Here is a 23,660-nt window from a genome sequence, read left to right as displayed (position 1 = left end):
GACATCCTGACTGCTGACACAAACACCAGCGCTCTACTTCATTTTCAACAACACTTGTTCATGTTGTGTTTTCCTTTTGAAAGGGACCGAGTCGTGGGGATAAATCAATACTTCATTTGGGCAGCGCCTCCTCTGACAGGTGTATCCATCACCTTTTCTGTGTCACTCGTTTATTTCCATCAGGTTTAAAGAACGAGGGGGCGTGTGTGCTGTAATGTGGGAATGAATTTGACGAAGCCGTGTTGGCGATGACGTTTGTGATTTATTTCAAACTGAGGTGAAGAACACGGCACAAGATTGCATCAGCAGAGGTTTATGCATAGACTTTAATCCTGGAAATAACGCACACGTGGATGATTTTGTTGCATTTCAAACAACCGCCCCCAAACTTTTCCAATCAAACTTTACAGATTTACTTTGTTGGTCCATCTCCAACGTTATCCCATGGTACACACACACACACACACACACACACTGATCATGGGGAAACATTTAAAGTAACTCAATGATTGTGAAGGCCACTGCACACAACAAGACTGCCCACTGTCAACACGATGACTGCATTCAAGATTTAAAAGAAGACGACAAAAAAAAAACTATTATTAAGGTCTCGAGCAGACACAGAGGCGACGGAGCACATTTTACCAGAGAGGGAAAAAAAAAAAAAAGCAAAAATGACTGGAAACGACTGGCAGAAGCTCAACAATTCCTGACATTTGTCTTACATGGCAAGCCGGATCAGGTGTGAAACAAATCTGGGACATAAAGGAAGCTATCCAAATATCATGTGCCATTGAAAAAAAAATGTCATTGTTCAAATAAATGTGATCCTATCTCCAAGGAAAATAGTACTTTTTTGGGGATTTTTAAGTTTAGCCACCCTAGCACAAACGGGGGAGACACATCACTAAAACCCGGAAACACCCGGAAACATTTCTCGGAAACATAAGCTACTGGAGACAGGCTGTAATATCACCAAGTTTATCATTGTACCATGTGTTGAAGCTACTATCTTTACCAGGCAGCAAATATTTATTCCTGGTTATTGTTTTCAGGAGTTTTTTTGGGCTTTATTTACCGGCGAGTAGTTCCTACGACAAATATTATTTCATTATTGTGCAGATAGTTCCTGATATGAACATATACGTAGGGTACATCTGAATGAGGTAACCTTTTAAATTATAATAATTAAATTTAAATATATATAATAAAATATAAATAACAAAAATACAACTGTTTTCCATGTGTTTCCGAGCAGTAGGAACTAATCCCCGGTAATAAAACTCTTAAAAACAATAACCAGAAGTAAATATTTGCTCCCTGGTAAAGATAGAAGCTCTAACAACTGGTACAATGATAAACTTGGTGATATTACAGCCTCTACATCCAGTACGAGGCCAAATTTACTCTGTCTCTGGTATGTCTACTGAAACGTTTCCAGGGTTTTAGTATCATCCCACAAACTGTCCCTTTTTAACTTTTTCAACGTTTTCAAAATGTCCATTGGTTGGACTGTTCATGCTACACACACACACCCACACCCACACACACACACATCAGTGACTCAGTCCAGCTCACTGCTCCATCCTGTGGTGTTGGAGGCCTGGAATATCAAAGACACAAGTCTGTCGTTAGCCGAGCGTCGGAGAGAGAGCCATTACATGTTCTTGTACATGGAGCGATCCCTGGGCAGCTGGGGCTGAGCTGCCGTCAGCTTCAGGTGGAAGTGGTAGACGGTGAGCGTGATGACGATGATCAGAGCCAGGATGAAGCCCAGAATGAGGGGGAGGGTCTCCTCCAGGCGCTCCCGTTGGTCAGTGATGCACTTGTAGGCTGATAAAAAAAAAAAAAAAAAAAAAGTAGAATGATGATGAGAGAAGTCACAGATTCTATCAAAAGAGGATGGATTCATTCTGCTTTTTTACTCCTGGTTACTAACAATATGTGCTGGAGAAACTGTGGCTGATCAAACGCACATATCTTGGGACCACCTCATTGTTCAACACTTTTGAACTGAAGTGGAAGGACCAGTAGAAAAGCTACTTAAAGTGAACCTTTCCTGGGACCCTTTAATGTTTTTACTGGACATAGTACCAGATGATCTATCCCACGATCAGAAGTTTTTGCTGCATCTCCTTCTAATGACTGTAAGACAAATACTTATGCCTGTTATTTTATTTTCATTTTTTTTTATTCTTTATTTTTTATTGAAGTATGTCTATTCTTTTTTCTCTATTGCAACCATATACAGGTATATATTTTAATGAGAGCTAGGGCTCAATCTCAGGACTATTGTTGTTTGTACTGTATGTACGTTGACTGTGATCAATAAATAAATAAATAAATAAATAAAAAATCCAAGTTACTTTTATGTAAAAGAAAATCAACATAGATTTTTTGTTGTATAAACTACTCTGGTGTTTATCAAGCTTGGGGTCGCGACCCAATGTGGGGTCACCTGGAATTAAAATGGGGTCGTCTGAAATGTCCAGTAATTGGTAAAAAATAAATGAATAAATAAATCTATTTAAAAAAATAATAAATATTAATATTATTTTTCAAATACACATCACACACAATAAATATCAAATAACTGTATCCTACACTTAAACTTCCTCAAATACAAATCGAATTCAAATAAAATGCAGTATAAAAATATCTGAGGTGGCGGACTTGTACTTGTATACACTTTAATAAACATGATCAAAAACTAATTCTATAAAATTTAAAACACAAAGTGTCTGGGGTCGCCAGACATTTGTGACATCAAAATGTGGTCATGACCCGAAAAAAGGTTGGGAACCTCTGACCAACTCATTGTTATCCTGGTCACAGTTACTTTTTAGGCAGTGGCTATCCGTACAGTTGTCGTATTAATATAATGACATTCTATCCGTACACAGCGCCCCTCATTGGCCTGTTTAGGTCACGTGACCAAGACTAAACCTAACCCTAAACCTAAAAATTGTTGCGATATTGGGTTATAACCAAACCATAACCCTAACCCTAACCCTAACACGCTACGTACTTGTACTTTAGTAACCGTACTATAGCACCGGGGGTTGTTTGTATGGCAACCGTACGAATAGACACTTTCTACTTCTTAATCTATTTTAACTGTTTTTTTATTGTTTCGTTTTTTTTAGTTTAACAATCTGAGTTTCAGCTTAAATTAATCTAAAATAAGAGATTTATTAATTACAATTAATGCCTTGATTATGGGCGAGGCCAGTCTATACTATAAAATCTCCAAAAAACAATCTATGCTCTAACTATACCTTTCTATTCACAATGATCTTACTCATCACAGAGTCCACAGGTGCTACACAGGGGGCGGGGCCAAAGTGGTGGTTCATTAAGTAGGAAACCACTAAAACGTCACATGCCACCATTCTCATCCAATAGGAAAATGTGCTTCTAATACTTCAACCCATAGAGGGCAGTCACTCTTACATTTTTACAACAAAATATGCCACATTGGAAAAACTGGACAGGAATCAATGAACTTCATACCCAAATACATTTGTTTTCAGCAGGAAAAAATAATCTGGGGTTAAGTTACATTTTAAATGATGGATGAGATCATTATTATTATTATTATAACAGTAAAAGGGAGCTGATGTTATCTGTGGATTGCCTATATCCTGAATCTTATTGTGAAAAACTAGTTGGTGATCTGGGTTAGTAGAAATTAACTGTGTACTGCAATAATTAAGATTTCAACCAAGAGGAGAATCACTGGATTTGTATTCAGTTCTCACGCAGGAAGTTGAACCCATTATCAGGAAGTAGCAGCTCAGGATAAAGGTGATGAATGAGAAAAGTGAAATTCAATTAATCTCCTGCAGGATTAGTCAAGACTCTCATTCTAATTGTTTGAAATTAACTTCACTTTATTGTTAGATTTACGTGGCGTTCCTTGGTGCGAGTAAAAGAAGCTAAAATGTTGATGTCGGTCTGCGCTAAGCTAAATGCACCATTATCCATCCTATTTTCTGCTGCACTGCTGCTTCATTTGTGCAGAAGGACACCTGAACCACTGCTGGCTGTACAGTGTGCTGCAGTGGATGCCGATTCTCCCTTTGGACAGCAGTAATGCACTCCTGGAGGAAAGCGCTGAAGCATATCACAGCCTTTAGCAGCTCAAGGCAAACCATTCTTCCAAGGTGATTGGGTGCCCAGGTACACTGAGGATATCCATAAAGGCTGCAATGAGTAGAGGGATATGACTGTACTCACAAAGTCCTAATGACTCCCATCCGGTCTCCATTTCCATTTGCTCTCCTCCATCACTACACACACACACACACACACACACATATATATATATATATATATATATACCGTCACCCTCCTCCCCCCCATGCAGCCTTATATAGGCTACTGCAGCAATAACCCCCTGAGAGCTCTGCATCTATAAGCAAGTGACAAACATTATGACACCGTCAGCCAAACGCGGCAGCACACAGTGGCCTGTTTTTGTTCTTACGTTCGCTGAAAACGAAGTCAGAGGCCATGTCAAAGGGCTGGATCTGGATCTCATACATGGAGACAGTGACGCCCTTCAGGTGGTCGCTGGAGATGAGGGTGAGCGTCTGCTGTGCTATGCACACATAGGACCGTCCGACTGGGGTCACCAGGGCAGACAGGCGGTGGGTGCTGGCTGTGTGTGTCCCAGCTGGACAAAGAAGATGTTATTACTGAGTGATTGCAGTTAAAAACCCAAATCAGAAGGATTATTGGACCCCTGCACATTAAAATCCCCCCCCCCCCCCCCCCCATGTCAATATACGACATAAATGTCAATAATTTTAATTCAAATGAAGTCAGACCACGAGAAATAAATTTCAGGGTTAAATTTGCTGATGCAAACATGTTGCACAAAATGCGCCACTTTTGGATAAAGGACAGCACGTGTGAGTGAGTTGGGAAGGTCTGGGTTAGGACGCACTCAGAAATCCATCACACCGTGCGTTTTATTGCTGCTCTGAGAAGTAGTGAAAGCAGTGACTCGATATATATTGAATCTCGATATATCAGCCAGCCCTATTGGTGAGACACTCACGGTTGTACGCGTTGATGAAATGTGAAGTCTCTGAGGTGTCATAGACGAACTGGACTTTGCTGATTTTCCACACTTCGACTCCTTTGCTGCGCGTTTCCTGCAAAACGCATGAGAGGGAGACACAAGACCCGCATTAAAGCAGACTTTACTTTTTGCCTCTCAGCAAATAAATGTGTGTGTGTGTGTGTTCATTTCTAAAAGCACATAGTTGCCAGAGATTGTGAGATTAGCCTAATCCTGATGTTTGTGGGAGTTTTTTTTTTTCGCCCACCCTGGAGAAGAAGATACGCAGCGTGTAGGCGTTGTTCTTCCAGGCTATGTGGATCTCTGACTCCGTGGTTCCACATTTTCCCTCGATTTCTGCACTACGAGGCAGCGTGAACGACGCCTGCTCGGTGATCAGCTGCGAAGCGGGAAGAAAAGAAGGGCAGAGATGGTGACGGACTGCGGGCAGCAGACGCGCACATTTTACGCACCAATTAAGCTACAAATCAAACCAAAAACCCGACACTACAACACTTGCGGTAGCAGGAATATCCAAAATGTTCTACTCGTCAGTAATATTAGCTGACAGGCTTTCATGTGCGTGCTTAGCTTATGGAGGAGATTCTGGTGGCGCGTCGTTGTTTTACGCATGGATCAAAAAGCTGGATGCGTAAAACGCTGACTCAGAGGAATTCAAGATGTGAAAATAATGTTTAAATTTTTTTTTTAATAAAACTGTGGATTTGGTTTTTTCCCAACTAAAATTTCACATGTGTGCTCCACACGTGTGCAACAAAAAAAAAAAAAAAAAAAAGGGGGGGGGGTTTCCTCACGTCTATCCCATTGAGCGCCAGCACGTCATATGGCACCAGAAATTTGACGGCGAACTCCACCATTAGGCACGTGGTGCCGTTTTCCCGCACGGCAAAAATGGCTTTGTCCGGGTTGTCCGACAGTCCGGACAGGTTCTCCCCCTCCTCAGCCCCCACCAGGACACAGGACAGCACGAGCACACCTGTGTGGGGAGGGGGGCAACAACACATCCATTCGTGCTCAATCCAATAAACTGCATTAACATTCACAGCTAATGAATGACTGCTGCATGCACACACACACACACACACACACACGCACACACACACACACACACACACACACACACACACACACACACACACACACACACACACACACACACACACACACACACACACACACACACACACACACACACACACACACACACACACACACACACACACACTGAATCTGCACGAATAAAAATAAACTTCTTGATCACATCTTGATCATTTTTTAATCATATTTTGGGGCTGATCGTGGGTCAGTTCAGTTCATCACCGTCTGCAGTCCATACATCATTCACTCCAAAGTCCTAAAGTACTATTACGTTCTTTGATGTGATCAGCACAAGTTCAACTCATACAACTGCAACACATGCACGCGCTCACCTCCTTTGTTGCTTATTTATTTACTGCTGACAAGTTCACGCCATGCGCATGCACACACACACACACACGACACACTGCAGTCACGACACCATGCGCGCGTCCTTACCCAGCGCGACGCCGAGGCGCCAACAAGGTGCGCTCTCCGTGGTCCTGAAACCCCGCTGCGGCGCCATGTCGACCGGCTTCTAGTGCGCTGGAGAAAAAGGGGGCTGACAGACTGTGTGGGGCGAGAGATGAAGCCACGACACGCACGGAGAGGGAAGAGGGAGGAGGAGAGGAAGAGAGAGAAGGGTTGTCCCTGCTCAGCCCCGAGCAGTCACGCTCAGATCATTGTGGGCGCAGTAAAAAGGTCTCCGAACTGGACTGGAGATCCAGGAAACGGTGTGAAAACTTTCTTATCACACAGAAAAAAAAACCAGCTCCTCCTGGGGGGAAAAACGGGCTTTAACTCAGTGCAGCTGCAGCGTGGAGCTCCAAGTGCATGGGCTTCATTCAAGACACGATCATTTCCCCGAGAGTGCAGGAAAAAGTCCTGCAGCAGGACATGCAGCCACCATCTGTGTCAGTGGCTGCTGCTGCTGCAGGTTGGATTCAAACGATGGATGACTGACGGAAGGCAAGAAAGAAAGAAAAAAAAAAAAAACTCCTCCCCCGGTGTGTGCGTGACGAAAATTGCAATTATTCAAAACACACATTTAGGATGTTTATCAGCAAACATTTCCCTCTGCGTAAAAAGTGCAGATCTGACTCATCACAAAAAGGCTTGATTGGGTTGTTCGTGGCAAGCTTCTTGTAAGGAATTTGCACGTTCTCCCCTCTTTCTTCACATCGTACACAACGTCCCCATATTAATATTGTTTTACAACTCGCGTATTTATTATAACACGTACATTTCAACTTTAACTTAACTTAAAACTTTTTGTTTTAACTAAAAAAAATAATAAAATAAAATGAAAAAAATTCGGTCTTCTTTCCCTCATTAATAGTCCTGTGTAATTGTTGCACATTTCAGATCACGATGAGGAGTCAGTCATGCATCGGTGTGCATCGCTCCTCCACCTCCCCACTACACCCCACCCACCCACCCCCTGCCAAAGGAGTGGCAAATACTGAAGCTACTATAAAAAGCCAAACGTGCAACTTTTTGCACAGTGTGTGGAAAAGCTGCAAAGGCTGCACATCTTCAAGATATCATCATGACCATCGACATCACGACTGAACACGTGCGCTAAAGGAGCGCATGGAGGAGCGGAGGCTTGTTTCTGGATAGCCTCGCGTGCGTCTCTGAATCCATCTCACTTCTGGAAGTTTGGTGTTTGCAAGTGGAAATCCATCTTTTCAGAGCTGATGATGATGTTGGTGGAGGGAGAAGTTTCTTCAATGCCTGTGTAGCACTCAGGGCCGTGCGTCATGGCGCGGCGCACCGATCCAGTTGGTGCGCAACAAGCAGAGCGCGCTACGGGAAAGTAAAAAGACAGTGCACAGCAGTTGGAACTTTGGAAACTGACGTGTGCGTGCGCAGTAATCGATGCTAAAATAATATTTTTGATACCGTTAACTTTAGAACTCGCTCCGTTTGGATCATGTGACACGTTCCCCTTTAGGTTAATAACTGCCGCGCTAGTGTGGGGGAACTCTGAAGTCCAGAAACTCTGAGCAAAGGCAGATTTCACAGCTTGGTTCTGCATTTCCATTCATGAAGACAGTACTTTTTCAGCGCGCACCAAAATATGCTGAACACACGTGCACGTTAATTATTATTTTGTGCTGGACGAGGATGTTCTTTCTTTGTTTCTCACTGAGCTCATGTATATGGTGCGTAACGGATCATCTCTGTGGAGCAGCAACTCCACAAACCTTCACCAAGTTTGATGATCAGTTTGCAGATGCCTAATGATTTTCCCACGGATTTCTGAAATAAAAAAGAAGCCTAATAAATCTTTCTTTTCAACACAGCCCCATGTTTTCTATAAAGCAGGGGTGTCAAACTCAATTTTTTTTAGCTCAAGGGCCAATTAATACAGACCAGTTTATTCTTAAGCTGCAAATTTCAGGTGCGGAAAAAAAAAAAAAATCATTTTCAACTTTATTGTGCTTATGTTTACAGTCCCACATGTAAATAATATATAGAAAACACTATCAATGACAGATAGGATATTCACTTAAAAAAAATCCTTGATTTTGTGACCAGTCTGTGTAATTTCTGGATATTTTGTAAGAAATTGCAATATTTTAGAAAAGTTTGTGATTACAAATGACCACAGTCATGTGATATATAGGCACAGGGAAATTGCAGGCCCCTAGAAATGTTAAATTTGTAGGAATTGAGATATCTACAACTGAATAATTTGGTAATTTACACAATGATTCATGTTGTCTGTCATTTTTACTTTTCCCTAAGGGCCACATTAGATAAGTTGGACACTTTTCTCATAGTGATGTGAGAAATGGCAATAAATCTAACATGGTATTTGGATCAGTAATCTCGCCCTCAGTAAAAAAGGATTTACAAAACTCAGTCTGACAAAACTGAGCATCTGAAAACTGTAAAAATCCCACGAAGCAGCTGACAAATCAGATAATTGCAAATGATACGGTGAATGAAACGCTTTGTTTGCAGTGATTTGTCCAAGCTGTTGTTTTCCCCTAAAAATAGTATATTTATAGAGACCAAAATCCTGTGAACAAGAAGGAATCTGACTCATAAATCCACTGAAGTGTTGGGGAATGACATATGTGGGCTTCCCATTTTAATCCAATAATCTTTCCTACTGCTTGGAATTTATGGACGCCTTTTAGCAAATCACACTTCATAAACCTGTCCTACTGCTATATTTCATTTTGAGGTCTTAAGAGCATTCAAACAATTATTTTTCTAACAAATCAAACAAAAAATAATGCATTTCAAACACTGTGAAAAAACCATCAGAACTTGTAACGCTGAAAATCCACTTAAGAGAAACACAAATCCCATTTTACACCTGGTTTTATTGATACACATACTATAAAACAGTATTAAAGGAGCTGGATAACAACAGTATTATAAGTTCAACAATACAATATAAATACAAAAAACACACACAGAATGTCTGTCGACGAGCTACGATCCAAATAGAAAATGGAGGGAGGGGATACAGTAGAAACCGAGGAAATGAAATCAGTGATGACGCTCTGCAAAAAGAAACCGGACAAACTCCAGAACCCAAAAGGTTAGGACACGGAATCACAGAAATAAACCAAAACATTCAACTAGTGCAAAAAGCTTCTAACAGAATAATCTTAAACTACACATTATCTAATATATATAATATATATTCTTTTATTTATATACCTTCATATAAATAACCCCTTAATTTGGCATTTTATCATTCACAAAATAATTTAAACCTCCTAACAGACACTGAGTGGCACATCTGTAAGCGATGACATTTTAAAAGCACTTTTACTCGTTTATCTCTGCACTAGATATGTGGTGAGAGCTTTATATCGTGTGGTGTGGTGTGGTGTGAGACGGGAAAACACAAAGTTAAAGAACAGATGGAGAAAATGAGGTGTTTGATAAAAGTCTCTCTCCAACGTTTACCAAAGCCCCCCCGAAGCCCCCGAGCCCTTGAACGGCAGAAGTCCCCTGGTCAGAAAAGTAAACTACATACATTCCAGTATATACAAGAACATCCCATCTACCCTTTTACACGGAATACAGCAGAAAAAGAAAACAGGGACACAAAAAAGCTGCACAAGGGCTTCCCTCACTGTGTTTTTACTGTTTATATAGTGTCGTGTGTTTCTGATCCGCCTCGATCTAATCTGATAAAGAAAATGATGAGAATAATCAAGCAGAGTCCAATCAGAACTCATTAAACTGGAAGGTTCTCTCAGTTTATCTGGAATGGTCAGTGAAGGGTCATTTCTAACAACTGATTTCTAAGTTTCAGCTCAAAATACCACAAATCCCGTCTGCATTATTAAGATTATTATATAAAACATTACCTCCCTCAAGGAGGCAATATTTATTTTATTTTTTTTACCAGTGTTTATTTTTTTATTTGTTTGTCTGTTTGCAGGATTACGTCAAAACTACTGAACAGATTTTGTCAACATTTGAACCAAATATAAGATCTTACGACTATGGAAGTTTCCAATAAAAGGATCTGCATCAACATACTGATCCTGGATCAGTTTGAAAACTATTCTCTTATAATATACATACAAGGTTTCATTTATTCAAGCAATTTTTTATTAAGGAAATTTACTTTTGATCACCTGACATGTTTTCGACTGCCAACTCGACTGCCAGTCTTCCTCACAGGCATCTACTGATCGCTTTCATGTGTCCTTTGAACTTTTTTTTTTCTTCCATGAAATAAGTTGTGTGAATAAATGAAACCTTCACAGACTATTTAAAAAAAAAAAAGACAAAATGAAATTGCTGGAATTATTCGCAGTTTGGTTGCTTTTTTCGATGATCACAAATCCTTTTACAGTTGAATATTAAAAGAGAACAAATTTTGACTTTGCATAGTATGATTTTACTCTGAAATTTTTGATGAAACTATTTCCAAATAGGCTTTAAAAGTTGATAAAATAAATACATTAAAACATGCAAGTTTTAAATATAATCGAGGATGTGCCGATGAAACAGTCTTTTGCATTGTATCCCCTGGTAATCTGGATTAAAGTATTTAATACTAATTCAATGTTAATCAGGATCTGCTGTGGAGGTCCCTTTTAGAGTCCTTGTGACTAAAACAAGGCATCAGTCCTTTTAGAACGGCTGTTACACAATAATACACTTTAGTGGGAGTGAAAGAACTTTCTGTGATGTGGATGTCACTGGTTAATACGGTGATCCTTTTAAATTACATTCTCACTGGAAACACAAACAACCTACAGTGGTGCAGTGCTACATGTTCACGTTTGTCGGAGACGGCCCGTCTCTTCCAAAGTGCTGAGGTGTGGCATACAGTGTTCTTCACAAAGTGTTTTCGTTTGTGCTGAAAGGACGTGAACTCTCACACGTACCTCGGTGATCAGATGCTGACTGAAAGCAATAAATAAATAAAAGAGTACAAGGAAATGCTTCACCTGAACCTGGATGAATGTGTGTAGATGCATGTGTGTATGTGCGAGTGTCCTCCAATAACAGTGGTTCTATCCTGGAAGTAGAGTCTTTTCCTCAGTCAGTGATGCTACAGCAGTGGAGAATGGAGGGGACGCTGCAGAATGCTGCTGTGTGTCTGACAGCGATCAGAAACAATGGAGGAAAATGGCTTAAACGTCTGTGGAGGTTTTACTATGACGAGTCTTTCTTGTACCTGTGTGTGTGTGGTGTGTGTGTCTGTGTGTGTGTGTGGTGTTGTGCCTACGTGCAAGTGTTTGTTTATTAGTCTCAGTCGCTTCAACCCACTGTGCAGGTTTGCGGTCCCACCCCCATCTCCAACTTCACCCATCTGTTGCAGTTCTTGGCCTTTCGAAGATAGACTCAGGACAACGAGGCTGACTTTTAGAGAGAAGAATACAAAGAAGAACATAAGAATTAGAAGAAAAATAATACAAAAGAAGTAAGAACAAGAAGAAGAAAGAAAAAAGAATACAAGAATGCAAAAGAAGACAAAGAAGAAAAAGGTACGAAGTTAGAAGAATACAAAGAAAAAGCCCATTGAAACCAGAATACAAAAAACAGAAGAAAAAGAAAAAACAAAGAAAAAAAAAAAAAAAAAAAAAAAAACAAAAAAAAAAAAAAAAAAAAAAAAAAAAAAAAAAGAGAGCAAAGAATGCAAATAATACCAAGAAGAACACAAGAAGAAGAAGAAGAATACAAAGAACCACGAAGAAGAACACAAAAAAGAAAAGAAGCTTATATTGAGAAAGTGAAAGTAAACAATACAGTTGTTTTAATATTACATGTGCAGTAATTTATTTGAAAAAGAACAATAAAATAATTAAAATATATAATTTTAATCAATAATTTTTTATTTTTTATTTTATTATAACTTAAAAATTTCAGGCAACCCCATTTTATTTTCAGAGGACCCCAGAAGAGGTCAAGACCTCTAGGTTGAAAAACCCTGCTATAAGTCCTGTTATTGAATAATCAGGCCTCCAATAAAAACACGCTTGTCCTGTGTGACACATTTTTCAGCTAGCACTCATTATAACAATCGTTTAAATAGCACGAAAGTCCGATTTGAAAAGATTCTGCAGGAAATGGAAGTTATGTAATACATGAGCATGAGGGTGGGGGGTGAGGGTGGTGAGGGTGAGGGTGGGGGGACAAGAAGGTAATGACGATCACAGACATGGAGTCACAGGCAGAGTGGAGGGAGAGGAAGATGCCTACCTTGAAACTGTTTGTTTTCATGGTGTGATTTCAAAAGCTGTGGCAGAAAAAGCAAATCATATTAAAAACCAAATGAAAAGGAGCAAACATGTGAGACATGTGACAGATGGAAAAACAAAACATGAGGACCACATGTAACAGTAGTGTAATATTACAAAACAAACACTTCTCTAATCTGTTCAAAACAATGAAAAACTGTTGTTTCATGATACCACGGCTTCTATTTTTAGGTCCTAACAATAAGGAAGTGACATTGAGTCAATGCATTAATATTGAATAAAAATGGGACATTTCAGCTGGTGGAATAAACGTTATTTGCACAATTGTTATTATTTTCATTCGTGTCGTACCTGCTCGTTGAACTTCTCCAGTTTCTCCACCTGCTCTCTCTGGTTTTTCTCCAGCTGCTCCAGCTCCTTCTGGTGTTTCATGGCCAGCTACAGACAAACCCAGATTATATAAATATATGTGGTATCATAATGACCGTGTCAAACAAAAGGCTTGTGGGCCAAAACTGTCCACAAGTCTTATTTTGTGAGGCCCGCAAATCTAAGTTTCAAAATAACAAAATTGAAACATATAGACAAAGTATACAACTTTTTAATGATTATAAAAAGATTAAATATTGGATGAAAACTAAAACGTGAAAAAGAACTGCATTAGATATTTGAGTTCCCAGCTCTACAATTGTAAGTATCAAATACGATCCACACGTCTTCATTAGAAACAAAGTATGCACGCTTTTCATGAATGAATACACAGACTTTAGTTTCTTCCAACCCACTACTGTCGTAATATGTTCAAGTACATGTATCAAAATCAAAGCACGGGGGCCAAATCCGGCCCTTAAGAGCATCCAATTTGGCCCGCAGGAGAAAGTAAATGTGACAGAGAAAACATTTATCATTGTGTGAATTCCCAAATAATTCACTTGGTTTCACAGTTCTATCATGTTTATATCAAATGATTGACATACGTAGTATTTTTTTTTGTCACAAATTGCGGAAAGAATATTTTCAAAAACTTGGCATTTCCTTTTTTAAAAAAAAAAAAAAACTTGGAATTTCCTCACAAACAATTCCACAAAATTCCCCAAAAGATTACACAAAAAATACATATATATATATATATATATAAGCATTATTTTACTTTTTGGAAAAACAAACACTACATGTAGCATTAACGTTTGATGACATGGCAAGGTAAATGGATAAATAATTGTATCTATTTATTCAATTCTTTATTAAATTATTTATTTATTCATTTGTTATTTTGTGGATGAAAACATTTAAAAACTTACACAAAAATCTCTCAAAATCAAGGAATTCAGAAGTGCAGATCCTGCAGGGATTTAAATTGGAAGGAGATATCCTTTACAAGTGGACGTGCAAACTAGGGCACAATAATATTGAAATTGCTTTATTGTGAAAATTTGTGAAAATGAGTTTGACACCCCTGTGTTACAGAACTAAGGGCTCTATTCTCCCATGTGCGTAAGTCAGTCACTACGCGCCTTCATCCAGTTACGCACTGTGTGTGAAGCAGCCTGAAATGTGGGTGTTCCCATTCAAATCTGGGTTTACGTGCGTTCTCCGGTGTGCATAAGTCCTTTTCCTCTTTCGCGCTTCTAACCCTGGAATAAGTGCAGCGCCCCCATAAGGTGAAACATTATATTGCACTAGAAATATGGACTTAGTTACATTTGAAGCCACAAAGACTCGTGGGTCACGCAGCAGCAGCTGTGATCACTCAGCTGCTGCTGCACGATTAAATAAAACTCTGACAGATGCAGACTTCTGTCCACGTTGGTCACAGTGATTCAACTATTTTCATACTATGTCCAACGTAAAGTCACAGTTTGATCCACTACAGAGTGAAACAATCTGTCAAATGTGGATGAGGATGGACCACAAACTGTAGCCACACATATTTAAATGAGGCTCAGCTCAGGTCACTTTAAACAATTTATATTTAAAACTGTTATTATGGAAGCCAATAGTTCTGTTTCACTGCAAACATCCCTCTGTATTAAAGCAGGACGTTCTGCGGCCGCGTTATTTCCTCATATCTCCAGCGTCTAACTCAGTCACGCTTTACAGCGATGATGATGATGACGACGACGACGACAACGATGATGAAGGAAAGAGATTTTAACTGTGACTCAGTTACACTGCAATAATCTGATCAATGATCTGATCAAATGAGTGTTGGGAAAACTCCATGTTCCATGATTTCTAGACAACCCAAAAAAAATGACATCACCGCTTCCTTTCCTTCAGTCTGCCTTCATTCACACATGTGCTTTTTGGCGCCTTACACGCGGTGGGCGTGTCAGCAGCCTGGATGGGAGAATACGCGTAGGAGAGAAGCGCGTAACTGCAGGCACGCAAAAAAGCGCTTAAGTCCAGACGGGAGAATAGACCCCTCAATGAGTAGAAGAATCCTGCTGTAGTTTGAAGTTAAAGCATAAAGATCTGAGATCAGATTTACCCTCTTCCTCTCATCCATGAACTTCTTGGTGTTGCTGCTGTTTAACTCCCTCACTCTCCTAAAGAGAACAAATCAGTTCAAACATACTGTACACATGAAAGAGATTTGTTTCCAAACAGAGTGACGAACCTCTCTCGCTCGGCCTTGTTTTTGATGCTCTTGTCTGGGAGCCTTACTGTTCTCCATGGACATCTTGGCTTGGTTGGCCCGATATCCTTGCTTTGCCTAAAAGGCGGATCAAACACTCCAAACGTAGTGAACCCAGTGTGCCCTGACCCTGTGTGTTTACACTGATCCCACAGTCTGTGGTGTGTCACTGACCGTTCGTTGTATTCCTTTGAGCTGCAGTGCTGCTGCTCCTGGACAGAAGCCAGGAGCTTTTTGAGGTTCTCACACTGCTGTGTAACGTGGCTGTCCTTCATGTCCTGCTCTCGCTGCTGTTGACTACTGATCAGCTCCGACCACTCTTTAGTGTGCTGGGCCGTGATGTCCTTTACCTGCACACAGGCCATAAACAGTGTTGCTACATACTGTACGCGCAGTAGAAATGTGTTCCAGTTCAAACATGTGATTGGATTGGTGCTACCTTTGTTTTATGATCGGTTGCCAAGTGTTTGGATTATCTTCCGTCTCCTTCTTTAAATCCTGGCAGTTGTTTTCTCTGTAAAGATGCAGTTTCAAAACTTTTAGAATCAGTGTTTCTCAAACTTTTTAGGCTCCAATACCGCCAACCCTTTCTCTTATTTCTGAATTCAACCACCCCCTCGTCCAACTACAATTTACCAGAATATTGTGGAAAAACAATACGAATAATGATGAAATGAATGAACGATAACACACATTTTAAATAATCAAATTATTTTAAAATAAGTAGAGTGAAACAGTGTTTAGTGCCACCTAAAATAGATTCAAGGATTTTCCTTCCGCTTAAGTGGGTTTGAATCCCACCTGACATGTATTTTTCTTTTCATTTTAACACGGCAAATTCCACCTTCAACAATACATATACAAAAAAAAGGAACATTTTAGGTTATTTCCTGGGTTAGGGCTAAATACAATGGCGGAACTATATACTAGAAGAAACACGATACGGCAGTGACGGAACTGCTGGCTTTCGGCTTACTATAGTCCGGACCAATAGCAACAGCCTATTTTTAATGCTTATTTGTTCATTTTCCCACTGTCTCTACCTCAAGTGCCCCCTGTAGTGCCTTCGCGTACCCTAATTTGAGAAACACTGGTTTAATTTACAAAGGTTTCTGTTTGGATGTTTTCACCCTAAATCTGTTTCCTTAAAACTGAAATTAATATTTTTATAACATAGTGTAGGCATCAATAAAATAATATGTAAAAGATTGAAATTGCTGCTTGAAAGTTGTTTTCATCTCTACTGGAAACTCTCATACTGACATTGTCGGAAGAGTTTCGTGCGTTGCATTGTGGGATGTGGAGTCCCATAGACGGATGCATAGAAGTTTTTTTTCCTTCATTCTTACTGTGATGACTTTCTGATGTTTTTAACTGATAAAAAAAATCCTCTCCAGCAGTTTTAACACTGACGTTAATGCATTAAAGCAGAAGCACCAACAGCAGACGTAATGAATGTGTCCCACAAGCTCAATCTCACCCTCGCTTCTTGACGGCTTTCTCTAACAGTTTCTCCAGGCTCGACTTCTCCTTGTCGTGCAGAGACACCATCTTATCCACCTGAGTGCCGTGAGCTTTCTGCATCATGTTCTGATCCTAACGGGGAAAAAAAACAATCCTTACATAAGTGGAGCACATGTCTAGCTGATATTCTTACTATGAGCGCTCATCACCACCTACCTTTAGATGCTTCTTCTTCAACGCGCTAAGCTCCTTCTGTTGCTTTTTAATCAGCTTCACGTAGGTCTGCACAAAGAAAGATGAAGCTTTACTATTTGTTGATGGGTCATGTTGAAACCAAAAGTGATTAAAGCAAGAGGAGAAATATAAATAATAATACATCACTAACCTTCATCTGTTTTAATTCTTCTATGCTGATGTTAGGCACAAGTGCAGTATCTAAAACAGCATTTAGAGAATCATAATCAATGTTAACATCAAACATACACTTTGCTTGTGTGTGTGTGTGTGTGTTAATGCTTGCACGCACCCTTCTTGGTTTCAGCTGTGTTGTTTTGTGCGGCGTTGGAGGTCTGGGCCATGTCAGAGTTGGCCTGTGGCGTCACACTGGCTTTAACGGTGTCACCCCTGCCCTTTCCCTTCTTGTCGTTCTTTGAGCTTCCACTGGGAACGTCAGCGATATCATTCTAGAACAAACAGAGAGGAACTTTAACTGGAATGTAATTAGATCAACAAGTTTATCAGCGTTGGGAAATATGGGTGACATTTTCATTAGGGGCACATCTGGGTGAAAAAATATGTCCGGGACCGATACTTTTGAACATATTGTTTCCAGGAACATTTTTATCCACTAAAGCAGGGGTTCCCAACTGGTCCCACCCTGGGACACACATTTTGCCATGGTCATTAAATTGCAAACCACTTTTTTTATTCAACCAACCAAATTTTGTTGTTCAAAAATAGCTGCTGAAAACAAATATATAATATTTTTTAAAACATAAATCTATATATCATTTCACAGCATGCCTGTCAAAAGTCCAACATGAGACATGAAGTATTTATTTATTTTTGATCAACGATCTGCGGCCCACAACTTTTTGATGTCGATTTTTATAAAAGCAATGAAAACATTAGGTATTACAACAGGAACCATTGAGTTGTACCTTAGGGTGTGACGAACTTTCATTCCACTCCGTTACCACAAAAAGGTAACGGAGTGGAAAGACCTTCATCACTGAACCCTGTGTTAAACAAAAATGAGGAAGAATTCAGCCCTGCTGCTATGCTGGTCTAACGTGGAAAATTAAATGAGATACTTCAACTTTTAAATATAATGATTTTCAACATCCCAAATGTGGCCCTAATGAAAAATGTGTCTGAGAAATGTGTGTTTTAATGGTTGTCATGAATACCGTGTCAATCCCAAGGGCTTTCATTTGGTCCGCTCGTTTCTCTGCAATGGTCAGAAACTTTTTTGGGTCCGACAGAGCGTCCACGATAGCTGAAACACAACAAGATTATAGGAAACAGAACATACAAACTGATCAGCTGTGATGTGAAGATGATGTGGAATAAATTAATATTTATATGAGTGCCATCTGAGAGGGTCTCAGTTTTTGCCCAGTGCCTAATTCTAATGTAAACAGATCTTCACATCTTGTTGGGAGTAGCTTTATTATATTTTGAGCTCTCAGTGTGGCAGGAAGGGAACAGATCTAGAGAAGCTGTTGGTTACGCTCTTCAGCACAAGCCCCTTGGCTTTATTTAATAGCAGCTCCAATCGTCCTGTTCATTTATATTCAAGTGCGTGCGCTAAATTGCCTGATACTGCAGATTCACAACCAGACCATTACCGTGGAAGTTAAACCCCAACACCCGGGGCAGAAAATTAGTAAATAAGAAAGAAGAAGATCTTTTTTATTCCTCATCTCCCTACAGGCTCTCATTCACATCACCCCCGTGTCTGTGAAACCATTAACAGATTCTCTATGCATGCTTTAAACTAAATTAATAACCTGTATAATACAGAGTGTGTGTGTGTGTGTTCTCACCTCCAAAGCCGTCGGGTACGTAGGTTTTGAGGATGATTTGGCAGAAGATGGTGGGTAAAGACAGCGGGTTGTTGCCTTCATTTCTCAAAGAGATGTGACGGTAACCAGCCTGCAGGCCGTCCAGAGGCAGGATGCGCTGGCCAATCAGCTTGTTGTTGTCGTCGTAGACTGCGATGCGTAGCACTGCCAGATCTGGTAAGATTACCTAGGAGGGAGCGATGAGGGCACAAGAGAAAAACTGCATTCATGAACACAAAGACGTCAAAATTACATTTAAAGCAGGAAAACAAAGGAAACCAGAGTTTGTTTAAATTTTGACTTAAATTTTATCAATTATTTCCAATTATTGTTTAGTTTTAGTCAACTAAGTTGCATTAGGATTCTAGTCGACAAAATTTGTTACAGGTATAGTGGACTAAAATATACAGGATAAAAGTGTATGCATTTTTTTTTTTTTGAATTTAATTACCATTGATCAACCTGACATGGGACGGTATTAATGTTGATCAATGCCTAAGACAACATGATCACATCAGTTCTGATTAGATTTCATCCTATGTGACAAGTTATAATAATAATAATAATAATTATTATTATACTGTAACATGTGCACTTGTATATTACTTAATTATGTATGTTTTCTTTTTCATTTCTATCTTTTCTTGTTTAATGTTTCTTCTTTTCATTTATAACATCTCTCAAGCCTCTGTAAGAGATGTTACAGAGGCTTATTTAGGCGGAAAAATACTTTATTTCTCTAAATACTTTAAAAAGTATTTCTGATTCTGATTATAGTTCAGTTTTTAGTATATACTGTAGTACATAGTTGAAGAAAACTATGGAGAAAATCTTTAGTCAACAAAATGAGCACTGACGACCTTCTCACTCAACAAAACATCCATAAAAAGAAAAGGTCAAGGATGAAACTATCGGGGACACTATCAGGAGATGAACACTGTGATGTAGGAACAAAGTCATGAATCGTGACTGACAAATCGGTCTATGTACCAACACACGCCCAGGGATTGGTGTTTATAATAGCCTACAGTATACACTGTATGCAAATGTGTGTGTGTGTGTGCACTGAAACAATAGTGAATAAAGAGCTCTAAACAAGCGCTGCGTGCAGAGATAAGTGTTGATGAACGCGTATGAAGAGAAAGGTGGGAGATAAGCTGGAGGAATACTGGGGAGATGAATGAGGGGAAGCAAGTGCTCGAGTGTGCGATTGACTCAGCTGCGCTAACGTACTGTGTTGCACTCTGGAGGAAACAGCAGTGGTTACCCATTGGAAAAAGTGTAGCAGTGTTTGGGAATCTTATCTCTGCAGGAGTGCAGATAGAAGAGAGCAGCTTTAGCTTACGGCGCCTCATGATGCTTGTGTTAGATGGCACGGTGTAGGTTAATGTGTGTGTGTGTGGAACAGCACTGCGGCAGCCTGTGATTGATGACTTTTTCCTTCTTCACTACTTTTTCATCCCTTCACTCTAATTTTCCCCCCACCTTTATTCCATTTCTTCATTCCAGATCGCTCCGTTATTAACGTTAGCATTAGATGTGGATCTAAATAGGAGCTCCTTTTCCTCCCTTCTCTCCTTTTACGCAGTTTGATCTTTTATCACAATGCAGCCGAAGGATAACCACCACGTGAACATTATCTCTACTTCTGCTTTTTTTTCTTCTTTCCTACCTTTCGGAAAACAAAAGGCTCCTCATTGTATGCAGGGTTCAGTCCGTTGTTCATCACCATGCGTGTGCGAAACTCCTTCCGGATGGTGTCTGTCGGCAGCCCGTACATGTCCACCTCCACATAGGTGCCGATTTTCTTGTCCGACAAAAACTGTCCCGAGAAAACCTATGGAAAAAAAACATTTAACATAACTGGACTGTAAATCTCAGATGCTTCATCATTACATGACGGCAATATCATTTTAGTTTAGATTAGATCAGTGGTTCCCAATCTTTTTTGTCCCGCGTAACCGTTTGCATTTTTTATTTCAAATCATGTGTACCCCCTCTTCATATCAAAATTCCCCTTTCCATAATTTCATATGCTTTTTTATTTGTGGAACAGCGAGCTCTCCTAAACCCCTGTGTCTCATTGGTTCAAAACATTGGTTCCCTAAGGCTTAATCTACACATTTAAAACAATGAGTGGAATTTTAAAAATAAAAATAAATAAATAAATAAAAATACCATGCAACGTCAATACTAGTAAGTAAATACAGTATCCTTTGTAAAATGTAGCTAATTATTGTCTCCTATTGTCAGAAGTTTGATTACATGGCCTCAACAGCATAATATAATCATGTTTCAATAAATTACAAGAAAATATAGTATTTTATTAAGCAATAATACTGTTTGTAGTGAATGTGTCCAAAAAATAGTCTAAAAATAAACATTTACCAATTATGTTTAAATGAATTGTTAAATGTTTCACACTACCCCTGCAATGTGCGCCTGTACCGCTAGGGGAACACGTACCCCTGTTTGGGAACCAATGGATTAGGTTATACTTTATTTAATCCCACAGTGGGGAAATTCACATTACAGCTAGCAAGCAAAAAATTAAATACAAATACAGAAAGGAAATATTAAGGGGAAAAAATGAAATAAATAATAAAAAAATAAATAAAATAATAGATATTGGTCAAGATAACAGTACAAAAAATATATAAATAAACAGTAAGTGGGGTTTGCACATAGTAAGGCAGTAGAGGAATATTATTATTTACAGAGCTGCAGCAACTGGCGCCATTTTACTTTTTTTTTACTCCCTACGGGATCTTACCTGCACGCTGCAGGTGGCGGCGATGACGCCGTCCACGGGCGTCTCAGAAAAGGGGTCAAATGTCCTGTCAGACCGCCGCATGAAGTCAGGCTTCAGCAGGTACCTGACAAGCACACACACAAAAACTAAATCATTGTTTTGTGAAATTGGATACAAACTTTATTTGATGAAGCCCTAGATGTGCAGTAGTGTGCATGTGTGTGTGTGCGTGTGCGTGCCCATGACAGTAACATTAGTAATAATGGCTTCCCCCAAATGCCCTGATCTCTGCACGTATGAGTATGAGCTTTTCAGCATTAGCAGTAAAGTCCCTGCCCTTAGGGACAGTATTAGAGCTGTAGAGCCAAGAGAGAGAGAGAGAGAGAGAGAGAGAGAGAGAGAGAGAGAGAGAGAGAGAGAGAGAGAGAGAGAGAGAGAGAGAGAGAGAGACAGAGAGAGAGAGAGAGAGAGAGGAGAAGATAGATGACTGCAGAGGAGCGAGGGAAAGGGAGAGCTTTCTTGTTGTAAGCGCTCTCTGGCTCTGGGGGCAGATAGTGGCAATGGTTGCTTGTGGCAGCCACTAATGAGATGTGACAAGTAGGAATTGATGAGCTTTATAAAGGACCAGGAATAGAGAGATGTGACGGATTGAAGATCTGTTCTCACCCGCAGGAGCCGTTATATTCATACTTTCCCTGGTTGAGCTGCATGGCCAGATCTGAGAGACAGAGAGGTGGAAAAACTCAGTGAATAGCCTTCTACCTTTAGCTAACACCAGATACATTATAGATCAAATACAATAGGGTTGCAAAAATACATTATTTACAGTAATGCTGGAAAATTCTTACCAATTATCCCACAAAATTCTGGCAAATTACAATGCAAATTTTGAGAAAATTAAAAGTAAAAGGATTTTCACCAATTGCTAAACGTTATGAATTTGGTTGAATTTGTGCTTTTTATTTCTTCACAAAAACAAGGATTTTTCTGGTTTGGCCCACTTGAGGTCAAACTGGGTTGTATGTGGCTTTTTAACTAAATGAGTTCGACCCATGGCCTAAAGGAAGAAATCGAACAAAGCAGCAACATAAACTAGCTTAAGAAGCTTTTTAAATCATATATCGTTAGTAAGTATAAGAAAGATAAGCAACAATTTTACCTCGGACATCAATAATATATAATATGTTTATAATGGTATAAAATAATTTAATACTTAATCAATAAACATAAAAAAGGTATATATTGAAATAGTGCTACACAAAATTTTGTATTTAAAATTTAATTGTGTAGTAAATATTAAATAGTAAAATATTAATATTATGTCCATGTCATGGACATGCATGTGTATGTATGTATATGTGTATATGTGCGTATGTATATGTATATATGTTTGATGTGCATGTATAAACTGTATATATAAAACTTTGTGTAGAATATATATTGAATGTGTATTGTAAAAATAGTAATATTAGTTATAGTGTATAAGCTGTTGTTTCAACCAACACCCTTTCGGCTAATTAGTTAGAGAACTGAGTGTTGTTTGTTCTGTTTTTTGTTTTTCTGAAGACTGCTGAAAAAATTTTCAAATTCTAATTCTAATTATTCTGCCGTTATTTGGAGGACTTGGCCAAACTTCAAATCATTACTCAAAACCCATCTGTTCAAACTAGCTTTTCCATAAATCCCTTTTCGTTTTGTTTTGACTTATTCCCTATGTAAAGTGTTTTTGAGTGTCCAAAAAAGCACTATACAAATTCGATGTATCATTATTATTATTATGACTGGAATGCACACGGGACACTTGATAGGGGGTTACTGGGAGTTCAGGGGTTCATTCTTTAGTGGCGCATGCTCGTGTGTTTGCAACACATGCACAGGAGGA

General features: G+C 39.4%; 2 protein-coding genes across 2 annotated transcripts in view; both read right to left on the bottom strand.

Moving 5' to 3' along the window:
* Nucleotides 1–239: 239 nt before the first annotated feature.
* lamp5 (lysosomal associated membrane protein family member 5) lies at nt 240–7,110 on the bottom strand. The gene is made up of 6 exons (XM_028439737.1): nt 6,626–7,110; nt 5,884–6,065; nt 5,337–5,468; nt 5,066–5,162; nt 4,490–4,678; nt 240–1,833 (listed from the first exon to the last, which is right to left on the bottom strand). The coding sequence occupies exons 1-6, from the start codon at nt 6,690–6,692 to the stop codon at nt 1,658–1,660; spliced, it is 843 nt and encodes a 280-aa protein (XP_028295538.1). The 5' UTR covers nt 6,693–7,110; the 3' UTR covers nt 240–1,657.
* A 2,377-nt stretch (nt 7,111–9,487) lies between these two features.
* Nucleotides 9,488–23,660, bottom strand: part of plcb4b (phospholipase C, beta 4b) — a 70,454-nt gene continuing 56,281 nt past the window's right edge. Inside the window, 17 exon segments of the mRNA XM_028439570.1 lie at nt 9,488–11,986; nt 12,860–12,896; nt 13,210–13,296; nt 15,350–15,407; nt 15,479–15,574; nt 15,671–15,846; nt 15,936–15,967; nt 15,970–16,010; nt 16,977–17,092; nt 17,177–17,242; nt 17,346–17,395; nt 17,487–17,643; nt 18,370–18,458; nt 19,009–19,213; nt 20,699–20,863; nt 21,800–21,902; nt 22,445–22,496. Of these exon segments, the coding sequence (XP_028295371.1) occupies nt 11,709–11,986; nt 12,860–12,896; nt 13,210–13,296; nt 15,350–15,407; nt 15,479–15,574; nt 15,671–15,846; nt 15,936–15,967; nt 15,970–16,010; nt 16,977–17,092; nt 17,177–17,242; nt 17,346–17,395; nt 17,487–17,643; nt 18,370–18,458; nt 19,009–19,213; nt 20,699–20,863; nt 21,800–21,902; nt 22,445–22,496 (1,808 nt within the window). The 3' untranslated portion in view covers nt 9,488–11,708.

The sequence above is a fragment of the Gouania willdenowi genome, chromosome 24 (genome assembly GCF_900634775.1).
Source record: "Gouania willdenowi chromosome 24, fGouWil2.1, whole genome shotgun sequence".
Taxonomy (NCBI): Eukaryota; Metazoa; Chordata; class Actinopteri; order Blenniiformes; family Gobiesocidae; genus Gouania; species Gouania willdenowi.
This window is presented reverse-complemented; position numbering and strand designations above follow the sequence as displayed.

What these genes read in the sequence shown, in the direction of transcription:
- lamp5 (XM_028439737.1), bottom strand. Translation starts at nt 6,692, where the DNA reads ATGGCGCCGCAGCGGGGTTTCAGGACCACGGAGAGCGCACCTTGTTGG. An exon ending in GCGCCTCGGCGTCGCGCTGG is followed by an intron (nt 6,066 to 6,625) that starts GTAAGGACGCGC and finishes CTCCCCACACAG; the next exon opens with GTGTGCTCGTGCTGTCCTGT. An exon ending in TTTCATCAACGCGTACAACC is followed by an intron (nt 4,679 to 5,065) that starts GTGAGTGTCTCA and finishes TTCTTTGTCCAG; the next exon opens with CTGGGACACACACAGCCAGC.